Raw genomic sequence first — 22395 nt, forward strand, 5'->3', positions numbered from 1 at the left:
ATTTTTAAATTGATGTGAAGGGATAAAATCGTAATTTACCCATTGATGTAACAAGTTGTCTAGCTGACAGTGTAGGCTATGCCTACACTGTCGGCAACTGCACCTATATATATATATATATATTTTAATGAAAAAGGTTGAATAGTGGGATTTTTTTGCTTATTTTGCAAATAAGGCTATATTAGCCTCAATTCGTGCTTCCCAAACAACGCCATTATGTTATTAATGCTTTTATTGGAATACAATTCAGTGTGTTTGATTTGAGTTTTCTGAATTAATTTTTTTGAAAACTGAGGCCTTGTTTGGTTTGTGTTTCCCAAAAATTTTTGGAAAAAATTTTCTACAAATAAGTTTTCAAAAGTAATCAAACCAAACAAATTTTTCCAAAAAAATTTCCCAAAACTTGTTTGGTTTACAAGTTTTCCAAACAAATCTCTCTCTCATACACATCAAATCAATCACTTTTTTCAAAACTCTCTCTCAAAATAATTTTTCAAAACATCTTTTGAAAAAAACCAAACCAAACAACTTTTCGTACTTTTTATCTCTAAAACTTATCTCCCAAACTCAAACCAAACATACCCTGACTTTTTTAGTTTTTGTGTTTTTTATTTTTAGTGAATATTTTTTAAATTTTAAACATTTTTTTTACTTTTTTAGATACACCTTACTTAAATGTATCTAAAATGTAAAAAATTTGTGAAACAATTACTAAATACATAAAAATACAAAAAAAAACTGAATTATTATATTTTTTTTGTATTTTTGATATTTAGTAAATTTTTTTAAAAAAATTATTATTTTTTTATTTTTTAAATGTATTTATATTAGGTGTGTCTAAAAAATAAAAAAATTACTTAAAATATTAAAAAAAATTAAAAAATAAAAAAGTACGAAAAATAAAAATATAAAATTTTCTGAAAAATGAAAACAAGCAGTCTGTTCTAAATCGTTGGTGAATTGTTGATTGGGCTTTGAAATTACGGTTTTGATTGGTAGCTCGAAATTTAGAGGCCCGAATGCCCCTAAATTTTCATATAAGGCAACAAAAAAAAAAACAAGACAAAAAAAAAAAAGAAAAAAAAAACAAACTTATCCAGAAAAGGAAATTAAGGCCATTAGAACCACTGTTTTTAGGGCCACGATTCATTTTCCTTGAAATTATTACCAACCACAAAGGAGAATCTGACACAGCAACAAGCACAGAGGCAGATGACAGATGCCGCCATCATCTCTCTCTCCTTTTCTATGTGGGCCTGTTTGTTTTGGATTTTAAAAAATAAGAATGGAGATTAGGGTTTTGTTTGGGATAAATTAAAAAAAAAAAAAAAAACTTTATACTATTAAAGGATAATTTATGGGAGAAGTTATTAGGGCAAAATTATTATTTTATCTTTTAAATTTAATTACTCAAAAAGTAAAAAAGTTAAAAGTCAAAAAATCAAAAGGATAAAATTGTCATTTTATTTTTACTATAATATTTTATTAAACATTTTTTCATAAAAAATTAAAAAATTATTCTAAATATGCACGTTTTTTTCTTAATTTTTTTAACTAAAAAATTAAAAAAATATACTTATATAACATATTCTAAACAACTAATTTAATTATCAATGAGATGATAATCACAAATCTCACGTTTGTTTATAAAATGGTGCATCAAATTTATAATCTTATCAGCCGATGAAAGGATTCACATTGACAGGTTAGCAAATGACTCAAGACTTGGTATTTAGAATGAATTCGTTGGTATTACAATGAGAAAAATTATTTTATCCTATTTTCACAATAAAAAAAGTCATGCAATAAGAGTATTTGTAAAAAAATTTATAATAAATTTCATCAATGTTTTACTATTTTGGTGGTCATCAAATATATACAATTTTTCTTATAGTTTTAGTATAATATGGGCCCTGTGCTAGAGTTTTATGCAATCATTCAATTTGAACTAAATTTCAATACATTATATAACAAACAACATGATTAAAGAGGTGGGATCCATATTGGGGATGGCCAAATCAATTGCCATTATGCATGCATGGTAATTAGGGAATTGCTTGAAACAATGTATTGTGACTTCAACTAAAATTTGCATGTGTACTTTATGCTTTCAAATAGGAAAATAAGTCAAAATTCCCAAAAGTACTATTATTTATTTTTTGGGTTTTTTTTTTTAATTTTTAATTTTTTATGATGGGTAATAATGAGATTTTTGACAAAATTTCAATTTATTTTGTTTAGTTTTTGTCATTTTAAAAAATAATGTTATAGTACACATTTTTAAAAAGGCGTGTACATTATAATTCAATCTTATGAAAGCTAAAAAAAAATTTAAACAAACACCAAATGAGGTATAACTAAAAAGTTATTGAATCATAACAAAAATAATGTTATAATCAACATTACAACGAGTCATAACTAATACGGTGGTGCTACATGCACCAATTAGTGCACTAACTAATTAGTACACTAATTGGTGCATATAGTCAGGCCCGGCCCTAGCCATAGGCCCACAAGGCCATGGCTTAGGGCCCCTCAAAATAGGCCCAAAATAGGGGCCTCCTCCTATTATAAGTTAATATAATATATTGGGTATGTTTTAAATCTAAAATAAATTAAAAACAGGCCCAAATTAACTTAATTTTTTTGACCCATTAAAAGACCAATAGTTAAGGCCTAGCCCAACCATTTGAAAGACCCATTTTTTCTAATTCCTAAGGGTGTGTTTGGTAACGTTTACGTTTCCAGTTTATATTTACAAAAATTTTATAAACTGATTTTTGTTTATTTTTTATTTATTTTTAGAAAAACATAAACTACAAACGCGTTTGGTAATTGACAAAATGTTTAAAAAAATTTTAAAATATAAAAAAGAGTGAGAAATGGCAAGTGGCAGCGGAAGACGGTGGTGGAAAGTGGTGACGGTGGGTGGTGGGTAGCTGGTGGTAGTGGGTGGTGGTAATGGTGGGTGGGTGACAGTGGCGGGTGGTGGTGGCGGCAGGTGGGTGGCGGATGGTGGGTGGTGGTGGTGGGTGGTAGCGAGTGGGTGGTAGGTGGTGGGTGGTAGCGAGTGGGTGGTGGTGGCAGGTGGGTGGCGGATGGCGGGTGGTGGTGGGTAGTAGCGGGTAGGTGGCGGGTGGTGGTGGTGATGGTGGGTGGGTGGGTGACGGTGGTAGTCAGCGGGTGGTGGTGGTGGTGATGGGTGATAGTGGCAGGTGGGTGGCGGGTGGGTGGTGGGTGATGGTGATGGTGGTGGTGGTGGTGGTGGTGGTGGTGGTAGTGGTAGTGGCGGGTGGGTGGCAGGTGGCTGGTGGTAGTGGGTGGTTGGTGGTGGCAGGTGGGTGGTGAGTGGTGGTGGCGGCGGGCGGTGGATGGTAGTGGCGGGTGATGGGTGGATGGCTGGTGGGTGGTGGTGGTGGTGGTGGCATGTGGGTGGTGGTGGCGGGTGGCGGGTGGTGGTGGCAAGTGGGTGGTGAGTGGTGGTGGCAGGTGGTGGCGGGAGGTGGGTGGTGGCGGAAGACGGTGGCGGGTGGTGGATAGTGTTGGGTAGTAAAAAAAAAAAAAAACTCAACTCAAAACGGAAACACATTTTTTATGTTTTCATTTTTTGGCCAAATTTATAAACTGAGACCACTGATTTATAAATCAAAAATTTTATCAAATAAGTTTTTATTTGAGTTTTTAAATTTTTTGTAAATATAAACTGAAAACTGAAAACGTAAGTGTTACCAAACAACACATAAACCTATCTTCTATTAATCCAACATTCCCTACATTTGTTTGATATAGCACACACCAGCGGCATGGGGACGGAGTAGCAGCAAACAGGTAAATTATTTATTTATTTATTCATTTTCTATTAAATTAATTAAATATTTATCTTGTCTTTTGCACAATTAATTGCTATTATAATATTGGTATTTACGTCATTAAGAAGAATTTATTTAAGTTTAATAGTTCACATCACATAATTTAAAAATTTTGTGTTTTGTTAAGTGGTGGTGCTCTTGTTTTGAATTTTGATTTAAAAAAATATTTTGATCTCAGTACAGTAAGCACACGTAAATTTTTTTAAAAGTTTATTTAAGTTTATTTACGTCATTAAGAATAATTTATTTAAGTTTAATAATTCACATCACATAATTTAAAAGTTTTGTGTTTTGTTAAGTGGTGGTGTTCTTATTTTGAATTTTGATTTAAAAAAATATTTTGATCTCAGCACAGCAAGCACATGTAATTTTTTTTTTCTTTTTAATTCAATTAAGGGTAAATTACACTAATAGTCCCTATAGTTTGGGGCTGGTGTCACTTTGGTCCCTGACTTTTCAATTGTGACACATTTGACTCTGAATTTTGAATCTTGTTTCAAATAAGGACAATTGAAAATATCATTAGATTTTTCAAGGGTAAAATCGTCAATTTGATAAAAGATAAACTAATTTGACAAAAATAAATGTCAAAAAAATATTTTTAATTTTTAAAAAATTATTTTTATCCACCAATGATAAAATTAATAAAAATTACATGATTAATTTTTTAAAATTAATTTTAAATGGTCATCATCCAAACACATAATAAAAATTAATTTGGTAAAAAAAAAAATAAATGTCTAAAAGATTTATCAATTTTACATAATTTTATTTTTAGTGGGTAGAAATAATTTTTAAAAATTCAAAAATATTTGTTTGATATTTATTTTTTTCAAATTAGTTTATATTTTATTAAATTGACAATTTTACCCTTGAAAAATCTAATGATATCTTCAATTGTTCTTATTTGGAACAAGATTCAAAATTCAGGGTCAAATGTGTCACAATTGAAAAGTTAGGGACCAAGGTGACACAAACCCCAAACTATGAGGACTATTTGTGTAATTTGCCCTTCAATTAATTAATTTTTTTAAAGTATTTTTTGTAATTTTAATACAAATCTTTTGTTCTTTGCCTTAATTTTTTTTTTCATTCAATAAAAAAAAATGTGAACGGCCTCAGAAATTTAGTAGTTGATTATCGGCTTTGGGTCCCGAAAATCTCAGAACCGGGCCTGCATATAGTATTATTCTAACTCTTAACACAATAAATTATAACTAAAAATCACAAAAATCATAATCAAAAGCGCATATGTTAGAGCATTTCCAACGGTTCACCAAAATTTTCATCAAATTTGAGTAAAAAAATGACTTTTTTCTCAATTTGATGCCGGGTGCTCCAATGGTTCATTTTCATCACATCTACGCCGGGACAACTGGTTGGTTGACCTGCCAGTCGACCGGTGAAGGCAAATTTTTTTTTTATTTTTATTTTTTGAATTGTTTGAACCTTTTTTTTGAACTGTCTGAACTTTTTCGGGAACAACGGTTGGTCGACCGGTAAGGCAATTTTTTTTTTTTTTTTTTTTTTAACTATTTGAACCGTTTTATGGTCGACCGGTTGGTCAACCGGCCGGTCCACCAGCTGGTCGACCGGTTTGTCTCCCCTAACGGTAACAAACAGTGATTTGGTGAAACCTGAAGCGTGTTCTCATTTTGGTGAAAGGTTTGGTGAATTCTCGATTTGATATTAATTTGGTGAAATCGTTGGAGCACCAAAAAATCACTTTTTTTATCAAATTTCAAATTTAATGTCACATTTGATGAAGCATTGAAGATGGTCTTACACATCTTTTGGCACTAATTTTTAAAAATTACCGGTGGACAAGATGCTAACATGACTTAAAGAATGTGTTAGTGAAGTGGCAAGCTGATGTGGCATTTAAAAATTAATAAAGGCAAGCGAAACTAAGAGGATCATGCTGCTGAAGAAAATAGTTGGAGATATATCTAGGGACCCAAGACCAAGCCAAAGGGGATTTGCTAAACGGTTGCAGAAAGATAGAGACAGAGATGAGAAAATCAAAGAGAATCATGGAGAAGTGGCTATAACAGGGGTGGCCAACAAACTGGTATAAAAGCAGCATGAGCCAAATGAATAAAGACACACAACACAACTCACACATTGGCGCTATTTGGAAACTCAAGTTTTAAGTTAAAATAGTTTCAAATATTAAAAAAAACTAAATAGTCTCAAATAGTATACTAAAATCAATGATTTATATATATATATATATATATATATATATTTTTTAAAAAAAAGAAGAAAAGTAACTCGGCAATAGGCAGCCTAGGGACAGCCTATGGATGTTAGTCATGGTTGGTGCATATCTTCTTGCGTTTAATTGTAGTAATTGACTTAGGCCCTGTTTGTTTTGGGGTTAAATAGATGGGAGGGGATTAGGATGGATGTGGTGATATAGATGGAGGTTGAAAGGGGGATTGAGATGGAAGATATGGAGATGATATTAGAAAAATAGTGAGGGGATTAGAATTTTTTTTTTATAAATATAAATATTTAATTTTTTATATTTTTTTATTTGTTTTATTATTTTATATAAAAATAATTTAACAATTTTTACACTAACAACTATCATCAAAATAAATATAATTTTACTTAATCTCCTCACTATAAATCTCCTTATTATGAATCCCCTTCTTTCTACCTCTGAAAACAAACGGGCCCTTATGTTACAGCTTTTGGATTCTTTGGGAGTTAGTCCTTTGAGAGTACATCTTGTGGAGGTGTGTTGTCTGGTTTGTGTAGGTGATGGCCTTGTTTTTCTCTTCGCCGGATTAGGGGAGACTATCCACTGTTTGGATTGTAATCTAAAAAATGTTCCATATCCGTCGTTTGATTTTTTTTAGTTTGTCGGACTCCATGCCCCGCCGGACTCCTTATCCCCCATATGGGGGACTATTGTGTCCTAGGGGAGGTATGGGATAGTTTTTGGGGGACTATTCACTGTTGGGATTAGATGGTCAAAATGACCATTTTGACCCTCTACTATTTAATTATGTATTATATTTAATAAAATTTAAATGTCTCAATTTAAAAATAAAATAATTTTATTTAACTTTTTATTGATGTTTTATTTATTTAATTTTTTAAAATAATTTTTTATAGATATTTTATTGATGTTTTATTTTAAAATTTTGTTTATATTTTATTTAATTTCATTATTTAAATTTAATAGATGTTTTATTTAATTTCATTGTTTGATTATTATTATTTTTAAAAACAAATTTATTTAAAATTTTAATTAAAAAAATAATATATATTTTTATTGATATTTTATTTATTTATTTATTTAATTAAAAAAATAAATTTATTTAATTGTGTAAAAAATAAAATAAAATAAATTTTTATTTAATCTAGTTAAAAATAATTAAAATATTAAAGATATGTTTAATATTGTTATTACTTAATATACAATTGAAAAATGATAAAATAGTCTTTTGTTCATTTATCCTATCCAGTCCGTCCAACCAAACGTTGGATTCACTAAAAATAGTAATTTCCAGACATCTAATCCCATGAAAAAACAAACACATGATACATATCCAATCCAGCCAAATAGTCCGGGGGATTCACAGTCTCAGGACTCAAGTCCGATGGATTCTAATCTCCCTTATCCAGTTCGTCCAATCAAACACACCCTTTTAGAAATATGATCCTCTATTTGTACTCTTTGATTTTCCCATATTTTTTTTTTACTTCAAATAGGTGGCCCAGAAACTAATTTTATGACTTGATCATTTGATGAGGAATTAAAATAATTTATTATACTTCTTGTCATTTACCAATTTTATTTTAGAGCTTCACATTGTTGTACCAGCTTAGTAATTAACCGATTAATGTTTTTTAATTTGCAGGTTGCCCGCCACCAAGTGCATATATGTAGCAGATCTTTTATAGTTAAAATATATTAGACTCTAATTTATTATATTTAAGTTATTCTTGTTTAAAGCGTTTGTTTGATTGAAGTTATAAAAAATAAATTTATAGAAACAGAGTTGAGTTTTTTAAATATCACGCTTAAAAAATTGAGATTTTTTCAAATAAAATCATTGCTAGTAAACATGACTGAAATATTATCATGCAAAAATAATTACATTTTCACACCGAAAACTGAGATTTTTTATGTTTAACTATCACAGGTATACTGAAAAAGCAAGATGGGGTTTTTAGAAACAATCAAGCTTTTTTCAAAATCTGAGATCATTTATATATAACTATCAGAGTTATATTGGCAAAACGAGATAATATTTTAAAAACAATCATGCTTTTTGTCAAAAACTGATATCTTTTATATATAACTATCATAGTTATAAATGATATTGAAAAATCAATAGAGTATTTTAGAAACAATCATATTTTTTTTAAAAAATTGAGATCTTTATTATAATATTAATGATGGTTTTGACATTTCAATCTTCGTTTTTAAGCTTCAGTTAAAAATCGCGATGAAAAAATTGGACAAACAATCAAACTTTAATACATCACCTTTTTTGTGTTGAAAAATTAAAAGCTTAAAATCAAGGTTTTTAATCGTGATTTTTGTGTTTAGTTGGAGGATTTGGAGAGGGATTTGGAAAGGAAAAGGAAAGAGGTGTGTGAACCTAGGTGAAATTTAGGCATGTTTTATTCATATTTCACCCATCTTTTCTATTTTCCTTTCCAGATTCCTCCTCAAATCTCTAACCAAACACAGCATAAGTAGTATTATAAAATGAGTTCATGAGGTTTGTCAAACCCATTGCTTGTCATACATTAGCTTAACACCAATAGTTGGCAAGACTATTGTGACCCAGTGGTGTTGTTAAGTTGTTAGTTAGTTTGATTGTTTGTTAAGTTATATTAACTACAACAAGCGTTTTAGAAAAGGGTGCAGTGAAGATAGAAATGAAGAACGAGTGACTGACACATAAGTTTTCTTTATTATTTTTTAATTTTTAATTTATATATGTACATATATATATATTTAAGTGGACCTCATTTTTACGTAACAAACACTTTAACAAACACTTTAATTACACTATTGGAACACATACTCACTTTCTAAACTAACAAACACTAAAGGCACACAAATGGGTCCTACTATTCACACTCATCAACCAATCATTTTGTTAACATATCACTTAATTTAAAAAGTAATATAGAAAAACCAAAAAGTTATGGGTATATCGATTAACTTTGATTGTTTAGACCAAGTTTTTTTTTTTTTTTTTTTTTTGGGTTGCTTTTCCTTTTCTTAAAGCCAAAAGGAAACTACAAATGAGGAGAGAGAGAGAGATTTAAAACAAATGGTGAAAAATATTTTATATTTGATTTTCGGATAACAAGTAGTATAGAACAACATGATGCAACATAATTGATAGCAAAAATGATCAGACAGGAATAATAGAATGAGGCAGATCAAGAAAAATAATTCTCAATCATCTTGTGTGTTAGGATGGCTGGAAAAGATTGACTCTCCATTACAAAATGTCTACACTATCCCACGCAAATCACCCTTGTGAGAAAGACTGCAGAAGAAGGCACTTGTGCAAAGTATTGTGTTAGGATTTGCCTTATGCAGCGCTCTTAGGTACCTCATCAATGCTGCAAAAAGAGATTTTAATTTTAATTTTCAACAATAACAAAAGCTGGACTGAAGTACTTAGTCAAAGAATAGGATAACACTCAGAAAATCAAGTGAAACTCTAACCTCAGCTTCTGCTGATTTGGTTCTTCAGCTTTGAAGTTTTCATCAACTGCACAGTTGGAATTTGGAAGTTCGTAAATAAGATTGTCTTTCACAATCATGTTTCTGTGTCAAATAAGGCAGAATAACATTGGGGATAGATAAATTCAAACTCTGCCTGTCTGTCTTTTGAGTGTTGAAATATTATCATTTGCATGCAATGGATAAGTGACTAGGAAAAATGATATTTGTCATCACTGGATGAATTTCAGTATTTTTTCACCTCCCATGTGAATCCACACAACAAATGCCATGTGTAATATGGGAACCCACGATATTCATAAAATAATGAAGGGTCCCATTACTCAATAATACTACAAACTCAGACTTACCTACTCAGAAATTATTCAAAATTATCATCTTGTGATTCAGATTTATTCTACACATGAATCCTACACTGCACAAATTTAATCTCTACCACACAACCACACACACAGAAAATTTTGGGTGGAAAAGTCTCGGATCCTAGACTTTTCCATTATTTTCAGAGGAGGTAGAAAAAAATGGTGAAATCCAACCGGTGGCATATAGCAGTCACTAGTAACTAATATGCAGCTCAAATCCTCTTATTGAAAAACATTCTTCAGCAATTTAATGCTTAAATATATGTAAACAATACCAATCTTAGCTAGAGTAATGGAAAAAATTAGGATATGAGCTTTCTAAATTTGCCTAGATATTTTGTCAAAAATCAAATCTGTGTTGCATAAAAGGTCATTCCAATCAATGGAATAGGGTTTTGAGTTTGAGAGATCAGAGCTAAATCCACTCCTTCGAAATCTCTGAATAAAAAAACCTGCTAATTTATTTTTTTTCTTCCTGGCTATACTATACCTCCATCTTCAGGCAAATCAGAAGTCCAGAGAGTGAGATTGTCTCTCAAAAGTTGCATAATCAGGGTGCTGTCTTTGTATGACTCCTCGCTCAAGGTGTCCAACTCAGCAATTGCTTCATCAAAAGCTTGTTTAGCCAAATGGCATGCTCTGCAAATTGGATAACCAACATGAATCATCAATTTGGCCAGTAAAAATTGGGATGAGAATGTTAAAAAAGCCTCCAAAGAATTGACACCAGATACGTAGGAATTAAGAATAACCTCTCAGGAGAATTCATAATCTCATAATAGAAGACCGAGAAGTTGAGAGCAAGGCCAAGACGAATTGGGTGTGTTGAAGGGAGATCTGTATTTGCAGTGGCAGAAGCAGCCTAAAAATGGAAGAAAAAAGAACAGCATCAAGAAGACACATCAAGTGAACGTCAAAAACAAAACTACGTCAATATGCAGCAATTCACTATGCATATCTCTAGTATAGGATGTCAAGACAATTGATCAACATGCCTCATAACCCTTCAGTGATTGTTCAGCAACCTCTTTTCTTTCCTGGTCTGTCTTAAACTCAGCAAGATACCGGTAGTAGTCACCTTTCCTGAATTAATCAGAACACAGAGAAGATGACCTTACTTCCAATTTGGGAGGGAAAGAAAAATTTGAGAAAAATAAAAAGTCACATTCAAGTGAGGCCCCAAACCCACTTACTTTCAACCAAGAAGGGAGAGAGAAACAAAAGATCAAACGGATGGTTCACTTCTACACATGTGCAACCACTTGTATAAACTAAAGTATGAAAAGCAAAGAAAATAGATTATCTCTTCTCTTTGCATGTCAGACTCTGGCATAAATCAGACACAAATACTTGTACAACAGTGGCATGAAAAGTAACCACTCATATCGATTTACAATTGATCACTTATATCAGTAGAATATATTCGATTGCGATATATGCAGATAATTTAGCATATTATTCCCCATGAAAATCATTGTCATACATAGCAAACAAGCAACATATAATTAGAGATAGATGCTTCTCCCGGATTGTCATACATAGCAAACAAGCAACATATAATTAGAGCATAATAATACCCCATTAGGGCAAACATGACTCACATCTTGTAGTAAAAGACAGTTGCTTCAACTGAGTTGGAAGAGGGGATGAGATGTTTGTCAATGATAGTCAGAATGTCACTGCAAATCTTCGAAAGCTCATCCTCTACCTTTTGGCAATAACCCTTAATGAGCTTAACATTGTGCTCATTTGCCTTAGACTCTTGCTTCTGCTCAATTGAAGACATAATACGCCAAGAGGCTCTCCGGGCACCAATTACATTCTTGTACCCCACAGAGAGCAGGTTCCTCTCCTCCACAGTCAGCTCTACATCAAGTTTTGCAACTTCCTTCATAGTCTCAACCATTTCTATAATAACAACAATCAAAGACAACAATGTTACAAGAGAGACTCCCCCGGATATAAAATAAAATTGAAAGATTATTTGCAACAACAAAAAAAAATCATTTTTGCCCTTTCTATGGAATGTAAAGCTTATGTAACAATGTTTATTCATTATTGTTATTATTATTTGGGCAAAGATTCAATGGCGTTGACCTTGCATTATTAGCATGTAGAACTTACCATTCAACGTTTTTCCACAAAAATTAGTACAGATTGTATGATCTTACACTAAAGCCTCGAAAAAAAATTGGAATGCAATATATTTAGTATCTGCATGTGAATACATACATATGAACACATTATCTAATGTACATGAATATGAAAAAATTGGCAGAAACAACACATAAGTAGACATTATTTAATGCGCATGTAGATTGGAAGAGAGGTTTAACCTTTCTCCTACTATCAGAGGGCTGTTCAGATTGTATAATCTAGGCTTGCCAATTCAATGAATGAACCATCAATATGACATAATTGGGTTCATATGGTCTCTGAATACAGCACATAATTCCTTAACCCATATATATATATATATATGGGTATGCAATTTTACTATCAAATCACCAATCAAGATTTGAACTACATACTTCAAATAAATTACCCAAATATTAACATGAGAAAGAAGGAAAATGTAAAATATGAGCACAATAGACTTGAAGCCGAATACAATACAATAATGTCCCACAATGGCATCTCTCATTTCTAGTGAATCACAACTAACGTTAGATATAATAAGTACAATTTTTCTCTACATAAAATACAACAAATTAACTGAAAGAAATTAACCATAAATTCTACCAACCATGTAACAAATACCAAATTTTTTTAGGGGAAATTGTATTTCAGTGGAGCAATGGCAAAAAAATTACATTTTTGTGGTGGTGCAACTCTCTTGTGTGCATAGTGCAAATTCATTTGTGTACTTGGTGTAACTCTTTCTATGCGTCAAAGTTGCACCAAAAAAGATTCTCATATGTAGTGCAATTATTTTGTGATAGTCCCACCTATTTACAAATTTTCATTTTTTTAAGACATAAATGACAACTCCTCACAGGCCTCACACAATTATACAATATTCAATTTAGTGTCTATAGCTTCATTCAAATTTAACAGTTCAATCAAATCAGACTTTGGCTCTTCTCTCCAATGGGTAGGTTTTTCTTTTTTTCTTTTTTTTGATCAATAGTAATTTCCATTAAAGTCAAAGGGTGCTTATAGGGAGATCAATCCAGCAAAAACCTTATACCAAACTAAGGAATGATCCTAGTTCAAAGAATAAAGGAATAATCCTCAAATAAAGCACTAAGAAGAAGCTATGTATAGATCTTAAGACGCAAAATTTGTAATGCAAAGCAGACGTCAATCATAAGAGTTTGACAATAGAATAAGTCTGAGATAAATACATAACCTACATCGACACAGAGGTAAGCTACAATCACACCAAAAAAAAAAAAAAAATACACCCTCAAACCCAAAATGCCTAGGCAATGGTGGTGGCGGATCTCTCTCGGCCACTTCGGAAGTTTATGAATGTATTGTAATTGATGATTTTTACTATGGAGATTTGCTAACAAGTACTCATGAAACACAAAAAAATACATAGACAAAATATATTACAAAATTTTGCACATGGGAAAATAAAACCATATTAGTTTTTTTAACAATTTCATAATTGTAAATACAATGTTTACGTAATTTTCAATATTAAACAATGGTTCAAGCCACTTGTTACCGTTTGCATTTATTTATTGTAACGGAGATAACATTGTAATAAAATAAAATGGAAAAACAAATCAACAAATTTTGCACATTTCGAAAGAATAATAAAAAAAAGAAATGTTAGGCATTATGAAAATTTTTTCATGAAAATGATCATGAAAGATTTGTAACCCATAGATTACCTTGATTAATATATTGTGCTTTATTCTAAGTATATAATCTAAAGGTCACAAATCTTTCGTGATATTTTCATAAAAGACTTTTCATGATAGCTAGCATCGTTGATAAAAAAAAAATATATAATCAAATCAAGAAAAACAGAATATATCAAACCGTATCATTAAAATCAAAGGAACAACGTTGTAAGCATCAATATCCACAGTCCAGGCATTCCACATATATATACAGATCAAAACACAATTCTGAAGCATTGGACAAATAGATCTCCATCAATTAGACAAGCATTCTAATATATATATATATATATGAGCATATATATATACATGTGTATACATATATGTATATGGTGAGAGACCTTCGTAGCGCTCGGCCTGTTCGGCGAGCTTGGCGATGTAAACCTGAGTCTCTCTCTCCTTTTCGATCGACATTGCTAGATCGTGGTAGCGAGAGGGATGGAAGAAGAAAAAGAAGAACAACAAGAAGCAATCAAACGATTGCGAAGGCGGAGAGTTGCAGACACTTTCTGGTTTTTTTTTAGAGAGAGAGAGAATAAGGAATGTAAGCGTGAGAAATGGTGGGGAACTTATATATCAATCGAAAATAATGAAGTTAACGATTGAGCAAGTTGGGGAAGGAAGACCGGATCTGGACCGTTGACTTTGGTTTGAATGTTTGAAATTAGAAAATATATTACATAGTTTTTGGAAAGTTAGTAAAAAATTATTTTTTAATTTTTGAACTTTTTTTAATACAAAAAGTTAAGTTATTTTGGATAAAAAAAATGTAAAGTTAAAAAATTGACTTTTTTTACGACATTCTAAAAAACCCTTATATATATATATATGGTAACTATAAGAAAATTCTATATTAAAACTCAAAAATTAAACTTATTTTTCAAATTCAATAATTAATCAATCAGTCATTTGCACCGTTTTTTTTTTTTTTTTTTTTGAGCAAAGCGTTAATAAATTTCAAATTTTAATTTGTTAAATCATTTGATCCTATCTTTTATTTTGTAGACTGATAAGTCCTGTTTGAATGGTAAGTATATACTCATTTATTTAACAAGTAAATTTTTTTTTTTTGTGGAGGACAAATGTAAGTTTTTACTCATGTTGAAATGACAAAAATGTCCAAAAGCTAACTATAGGCTTTTTTATGATTTCCTTTCTTTCCAAACAAAACGGTTGAGACATTATGGAAGACTTTAGGTTTGTATCCCAATGTTAGTAACTGGGATCCTCAATTTGTGTGGCTGAAAAATCACATTTGGGTTGATATTGATGATGTTGCTGATGTTGATGATGTAGTTGATGTTGCTGATGTTGATGATGCGGATGATGTTGCCGATGTTGATGATGTTGCTGGTATGTTGGGAATCGAGACTTCGATTTTTTTGCGGGTGAAAATCCAAGAAGACTTCTTGGATAAAACAGTAGGGAAAATGGCGTGAATTAGTCTAGGGTTTTGGAGAGTGATTGGGTTTGGGGACAATCCTTTGCATTTGATTGGAGATTTGAGGTTTATGGTGTGGTGATCCATTCAGAGAACGACATTGAGAGAGAGAGAGAGAGAGAGTGAGTGAGTGAGTGAGTGTGAGTGAGGAGAGAGAAGGGTTTAGATGATATTAAAGAATTGAGAGAAGAGGGGGAGAGAATATATCCATACCATGACAAAATCAAAATCAAATCGCAATATGGGCAAAAATATAAACTCTATACATAATATATCAAAAACATATATCATATTAAAAATAAAAAAGGATTAAATGGTTTAAGAAAAAATATTCAGTATTAAATAGAGCAACAGTTATCAAAATGAGATTTATAAATAATTTTTCCTTCTTTTTTTCTTTCATATTTTTTTTAATTATCAATTAATTATCTTACTTATACATCTTAAATCTAGAAAATGAGTCTAAAAATAAATTTATATATTATTTTATTTATTGTATATATATACATATATGTGTGACTCATATACCCTACTTATCATCTTTGTAATATTTAGTTATGATTTATTGAGATGTTAATTATAATTTAATTACATATTATGATATTAATTATACTTTATTGTGATATTAATTATAATTATAATTTTTATTTTTATTTTTATTTTTATTGTGATTCAAAAAATTTTATTTTGTATTTGATTACGACTCATTTTTTTATATATAAGTATTCATTTATGACATTTGTGAAATTTTTACAACTTAAATATACATAGCATGACCCATGTGTGTATATATATATATATTTATGAGAAATTGTATGACCCTAGGTACATATAGTATAAAATTTTCGTATTATAATATTATATTACAGTAACGTTATGATGAGTTATGATATTTGTGGAGTTGATTAATTTAGACTATTGCATGGGTCGCGAGTCAGACTTACAAGGTAACAAAAAGTAGACTATTAATTTAGACTGGAGTTGATACTTGTGGAGTTGATTAATTTAGGCAACAAAAAGTCATTGCAGGGCCCAGAAGTTAAGCAAATGTGCCGCCTCTTTCCAGCTGCACAAATCATCCTCTTGACTGTTCTCATTAATAATGGCCAGCAAGCTCAATTAAAGCTCTGATTATGGTGTGTTTCTCAATACCATCGCCACCAGCGCCGCTACCTTTACCAAAGCCCAAAAACGGTGGTGAATAGCCTACTCAGCAATTTACTTTGCTCTCTATATTGCCAAAGATACCGCGGCTGAGAAGAGGATTGAAGCTCAAATTAAAGCTCAAAAGAGATGGCGCCTAGCTTATGTAGCAATATATTCTTCCCGAGTCATGGTTTCTCTGTTCAGAGAGATTGTAACCAATACGATTAACAATGATCCTCCTTGTACCATTCTTGACATTGAACTAGTCATTCCTGATTGTGTTGATGAAAATACTCACTTAGTCCAGATAGAAGAGGGTGACGAGTCTTGCTTCCCCAGCATTGATCGCTCAAAACTCGCAGAGATGGTGAAAGAAAAAGCCTTGAATGAGCTAGCCGGGTTTGGAGGTGTTGAGGGGCTAACCAAGGCTCTTGACACAGACCCTGAAAATGGAATCCACGGAGATGAACATGATGTTAGGCTCCAGGCAGAGCACGTTTGGTTCGAACACTTACCAAAAGCCGCCCCTGAAAGGGAAGATAAAAATTGTTGAGGCAATATGAAATTGGGAAGGTAGGCCTTGCTGTTGCTTTTCTAGTTCTTGTAGTTCTGTTAACAAACACCACTTTCATCTTCCGTGTTCCCGGTGAAATAACGAATTAACAGAACTACAAGAACTAGAAAAGCAACAGCAAGGCCTACCTTCCCAATTGTTGAGGTCAGTTTGTTAAGCCGAGCTTGAAATGGTGTTTGGTTGTTGGAATCGCGCGATATCGAGCTCATCATATTGCCCCAAGCTGTGTTCATCCCCACTGATGTCACAACCATCCGAGCATACCCATCTGCAACTTTTGAACCCGAAAGCAAGAACGGGTTCTGAGTGCCGTCAACTTCCACGTGGTTGCTCTCCCCGGTCATGCTTGACTCATCCACTAGCAAAGAAAGTCCCCGCAGGAACAGCCGGTCAGCAGGAATTTGATCACCAATCATAAGAAACACCACATCTCCAACCATGACATCGAAGATGGAGATCTTTTGCCGCCTTCCGTCTCTGGCGACATCTTTATGTTGCTGCTTATTTTCGACAGCTTGTCAAACTGTCTTGCTTGTCTGAAATTGCTAATTGCAGATACAGTGACAACGAGAAAAACAGCTACAAATGTACTACCACCCTCGTACCAACCTTGTCCCGCCCCCTTTTCTTTAATGCCAAAGCCGAGAGACAGAGCAGCACAGCCGAGCAGGATGAGAATGGTGATGTCCTTGAAAGCCTCCACCACGAAATAAATGAACCCTTTTGGGGGCGGCTTTTGGTAAGTGTTCATACCAAACGTGCTCTGCCCGGAGCCTAACATCATGTTCATCACCGTGGATTCCATTTTCAGGGTCTGTGTCAAGAGCCTTGGTTAGCCCCTCAACACCTCCAAATCCGGCTAGCGCATTCAAGGCTTTTTCTTTCACCATCTCTGCGGGTTTTGAGCGATCAATGCTGGGGAAGCAAGAATCGTCACCCTCTTCTATCTGGACTAAGTGAGTATTTTCATCAACACAATCAGGAATGACTGGTTCAATGTCAAGAATGGTACAAGGAGGATCATTGTTAGTCGTATTGGTTACAATCTCTCTGAACAGAGAAACCACGACTCGGGAAGAATATATTGCTACGTAAGCTAGGCGCCATCTCTTTTGAGCTTTAATTTGAGCTTTAATTCTCTTCTCAGCCGCGGTATCTTTGGCAATATAGAGAGCAAAGTAAATTGCTGAGTAGGCTATTCGCCACCGTTTTTGGGCATTGGTAAAGGTAGCGGCGCTGGTGGCGATGGTATTGAGAGACACACCATAATCAGAGCTTGAATTGAGCTTGCTGGGCATCATTAATGAGAACAGTCAAGAGGATGATTTGTGCAGCTGGAAAGAAGGATCTTTCTAACAATCTCAATCTCAGCTAGCAAACCTTTAATAGTTGAATTGAAGGCGGCACATTGCTTAATTTCTGGGCCCTGCAATGACTTTTTGTTGCCTGTAGCGTTATAAGTCTGACTCGCGACCCATGCAATAGTCTAAATTAATTAAAATATAATAAGTTATCGCAAAACACTACGTAAGATATAATTAAAGAATTCTCAAGTCACAATTAAAATAATATTATAATCAATATCATAATGAATCATAACTAACACTCTAATAAATCATAACTGAATATCACAAATGTGGTAACTGAGAGGTACATATGGTATACACTCTAAAATAATATGGGTACCACAAAATTTCTCTATTAGTTGGATTTGGCTCGATAGTCTTGTAGCCACACCTCAGAATTAGGTGAGAGAAAAGTTACATATGGTATACACTCTAAAATAATGTGGGTATCACAAAATTTCTCTCTTAGTTAGGTTTGGCTTGATAGTTTTGTGGTCACACCTCAGAATTAGGTGAGAGAAAAGTCAGGGGTTCAAACTTATAGCGACCCTTTAATTTAAATATAACTTACTAACAAACCAACATACTACAATTTAAAAAAAATAAAAAAATCCCCTATTAATTATTTAAAACAAACACCAAACTCATGTATATGTCACACATTTTCCTTTTCTCGAAAATGCCAACACTTAAAAAAAAAAAAAAGTTATGCCATTATTTATTTTTTAATTAAAAAAATACTCACAATTGTCTATAATCCGCACATAATTTTTTTAATTGCACATAATGTGTTTTTCCTTTTAGCTTATATACTAGATTTCTATCCATATAATGCACGGTTTCTATTAAAAATTATTTGAAATTTTAAATGTAGGATTAATAATTATATGTAATATTAATATTTTTAAATTTCTTAATAAAACATTACTAAATAATAAATTATGAATGTATATACACTTATATAAAATAGTTATATATAAAATTACTCCAAAAAATTAAGGTTTTAGAGACTAAAATTATTTTTTAAGGGCCAAATATTTTTGTTGCGAAAAGTGTCGTCATTATATTTTTAGTAACAAAAATTAGACATTAGTGATGAGTTATTATTTTTTTGAGACCAAATTTTTTGTCTCAAAAAATAAATCATTTTGAGACAAAATTATTTTATCCCTAAAAGTCTATTTATCAGTGACGTTTTCAAAATTTTGTCGCTAAAAGTCTTTTTTTGACTTTTCGGAATGACCTTTTACCGACTATCCTCATGACGATAAAAAATTGGTCCCTAAATGTCTTTTGTAACAAAATTTTCACTTTTAGAGACCTAAACATTTGGTTTCTAAAACTCTTATACGTTGTTGTGACTTTTCAATAAAATGAAAAAAAATAACTATCTAAAATAAAAGTTCATAAAAATAGTTTAAAATACATATTTTTATCTCAAATGAAAGTTAAGAAAAAAATGGCAACTTTGATAAAGAATCATACAAATCCGAAAAAAAATAGTTTAAATTATTCAGTACCTTTTTACTTTAAAAATTAGATATCACATACAATTAAATTGAGTTTGTACATATTTTATTGGCCAGTGATTTAAATGTTTTCCAAAATAATCGTAATATTATATATTGTGAGAGCATTTCGATGATTTGTTCCAATTCAAAGTGATTTTAAAATAGATTTTATAAATTAAACTCATTTGAATATTATTTTTTATAATTTATCTTGTTTGCAATCATTGTAATTTTTTAGGTCAATAAATAAATTGTTAGATGCCATAGAATAATTCATGCATTTAAATATAACAAAAATAGTATATTTAAAATGATATAAAATTTCAATAATATTGATTCAATTAGATTGTCCATTCATACATTTATCCTAATACGTTCTATTATGCTTTCCGGGAATATTAGGTGAGCATTTGTGTTTTAGCATGTTGTGTGTACATGTTTTTCATCACATCTATTGCTATACCATAAGGTTGAATATATGTGTGAATGCTGGTGGATGGAGGTCATGTTGATTGTGTTGGAATGTAATTGATTCTTGTGAAGGCTTTTTCTAAAATACATGAAATCAAAGCATAACTAAAATTGTCAACACAATCTATACTTTATTATCTCAGATAGTACAGTTAGCATTAATAATAATTGAAGCATGAGCCTATATCGACTATAAAAATCACATGACTTAGTAGAGGCCAATCTTCTGACCGGGTAGGGCTGTTCAAAAATCCGTTCAAACCGGTAATCCGTACCGAACCAGACCGAATCGTACGGTTTAGTTCGGTTCTATTAAGAATTGGTTCGGTTTCGGATTAAGAAATATGAGAACCGTAAAAACGGTTCGGTTAATGGATTTTATGAAAAAATCGCGGTTCGAACCGAACCGAACCGAATTTTAAAAGATATATATATATAATATCAAGTTTTATTTTTATTAATTGGTTTTTTATAATTTTAATGATATTAGGATGATATAGATATGTAATATTAAGTAATGCCTTAATATTATTAGTTTTTATCATGAGTTAAATGTAATTAGTTTGAGTAATTATTTTGCTAATATTAACAATTTGTTTTTGTAAATAGAAATTTTTGGAACCGTAAACCAAACCGAAACCGAACCGTTTTTTCGGTTTGGTTCTGGTCCGGTTTTACAAGTGTAACGGTCTGGTCTGGTTCTCAAAATCACAGAACCGTTAGGATTGGTTCGGTTCTTGGATTTTCTCAGAACCGAACCAATCCGGACCGTGTACATCTCTATGACCGGGTGAGTGGGTGCTCAATTCTTGACCTGAGCAGAGACAATTTGATTATGACAGATAGTGGCCTTTGGCACGAGTCACGTGCTTCCTAGTTTTTCCAAAAGATTGGGTGGAGAATTTGAGATCTAGTGATGTAATCCCATTTTTGCAAAGGTTTGCAATAAAATGAATTTTCTACAAAAGTTGCCGAATATGAACTCTCATTTTCTGTTTCACATTGCACCAATAAAACTAAATCAAGAGGTAGTGAGTCTAAACAATAGGGTGCACTTGGTAACCCCAAAAGCATCCCACAGTCCGTCAATTGTTGATGGAATGCTCGCTCGGGTGCCCCAAGACTAGAAATAAAATCCCCTTTTTACCATTCAAAATTAGTAGTGGGTCAGATTTTCCTAGTGAATTCTTACTTTTTAAACTTAATTATTTTAGTTCTACAATTTCATATTTTATTATAAATTTTTCAATTTTAACTTGTCTATCTACCATTATATTTTACCTTACCTAATCAATACTCTTACAAATTATTTATATTAAAATTAGATTGAAACAAATAAAATTGAGTTGGGAATTTTGTCATCCCTTTCTAAAATATGTTGTAGAGGTGAAGGTTTGAACATAGAACAAAGTGCATGAAAAATAGGCATTCTAATCATTAAGCCATCAACACAATTGTTGATAATGTAATAAATATATATACTATATATTCAATATTATCTTGATTATTTTTACTAAAAGTTAATGTATAAAAAACATAAAATAAATTTTAAGTGATATATTTTTTTTAAGAGTTAATTGTTGAAAAGTTCACTCTAGTAATTGCACAAGGTATTAGTTCCAATAGATATTTTTTGTTGGTGAAAGGTCCACCCTCTATGAAATAGTTTGGTGAAAAGTTATTTTGTTGGTTTTAGAAGACATTTTATTTTCAATTTTATTCCTTAATTTATCTGTTAGCTTTTTTTATCTGTTGACTTTTCGCTGACTATCTGTTCAATTTTTTTCCCTATCTATTCAAATTTTTATTTATTTGTTCAAAACTTTTAACTATCTATTCAATTTTTTTCTTGAATTATATCTATTTGTTCAATTTTTCCTATATTCTACCTATCTATTGAATTTTTATAGCTTATTTTTTTTTTTTATATATATTCAAATTCACACTGTTTTTAAACTTTTTTTTTCTCTCTATCTATTTGTCTTTCAACTTCTTTTCCTCTATCTATTTGTTCATCTTATCTGTTCAAATTTTTTTTTCCTTACCTATCAAAAGTATTTGTTCAATTTTTTTGAATCATTTATCTGTTG

General features: G+C 31.6%; 1 protein-coding gene across 1 annotated transcript; it reads right to left on the minus strand.

Moving 5' to 3' along the window:
• Positions 1 to 9165: 9165 nt before the first annotated feature.
• Positions 9166 to 14407, minus strand: LOC114283907 (14-3-3-like protein GF14 iota). The gene is made up of 7 exons (XM_028226788.2): positions 14158 to 14407; positions 11561 to 11867; positions 10955 to 11042; positions 10712 to 10821; positions 10450 to 10598; positions 9580 to 9625; positions 9166 to 9473 (listed from the first exon to the last, which is right to left on the minus strand). The coding sequence occupies exons 1-7, from the start codon at positions 14228 to 14230 to the stop codon at positions 9443 to 9445; spliced, it is 804 nt and encodes a 267-aa protein (XP_028082589.2). The 5' UTR covers positions 14231 to 14407; the 3' UTR covers positions 9166 to 9442.
• Positions 14408 to 22395: the final 7988 nt, after the last annotated feature.

The sequence above is a fragment of the Camellia sinensis genome, chromosome 11 (assembly GCF_055761805.1).
Source record: "Camellia sinensis isolate YWXY chromosome 11, ASM5576180v1, whole genome shotgun sequence".
Classification (NCBI taxonomy): domain Eukaryota; kingdom Viridiplantae; phylum Streptophyta; class Magnoliopsida; order Ericales; family Theaceae; genus Camellia; species Camellia sinensis.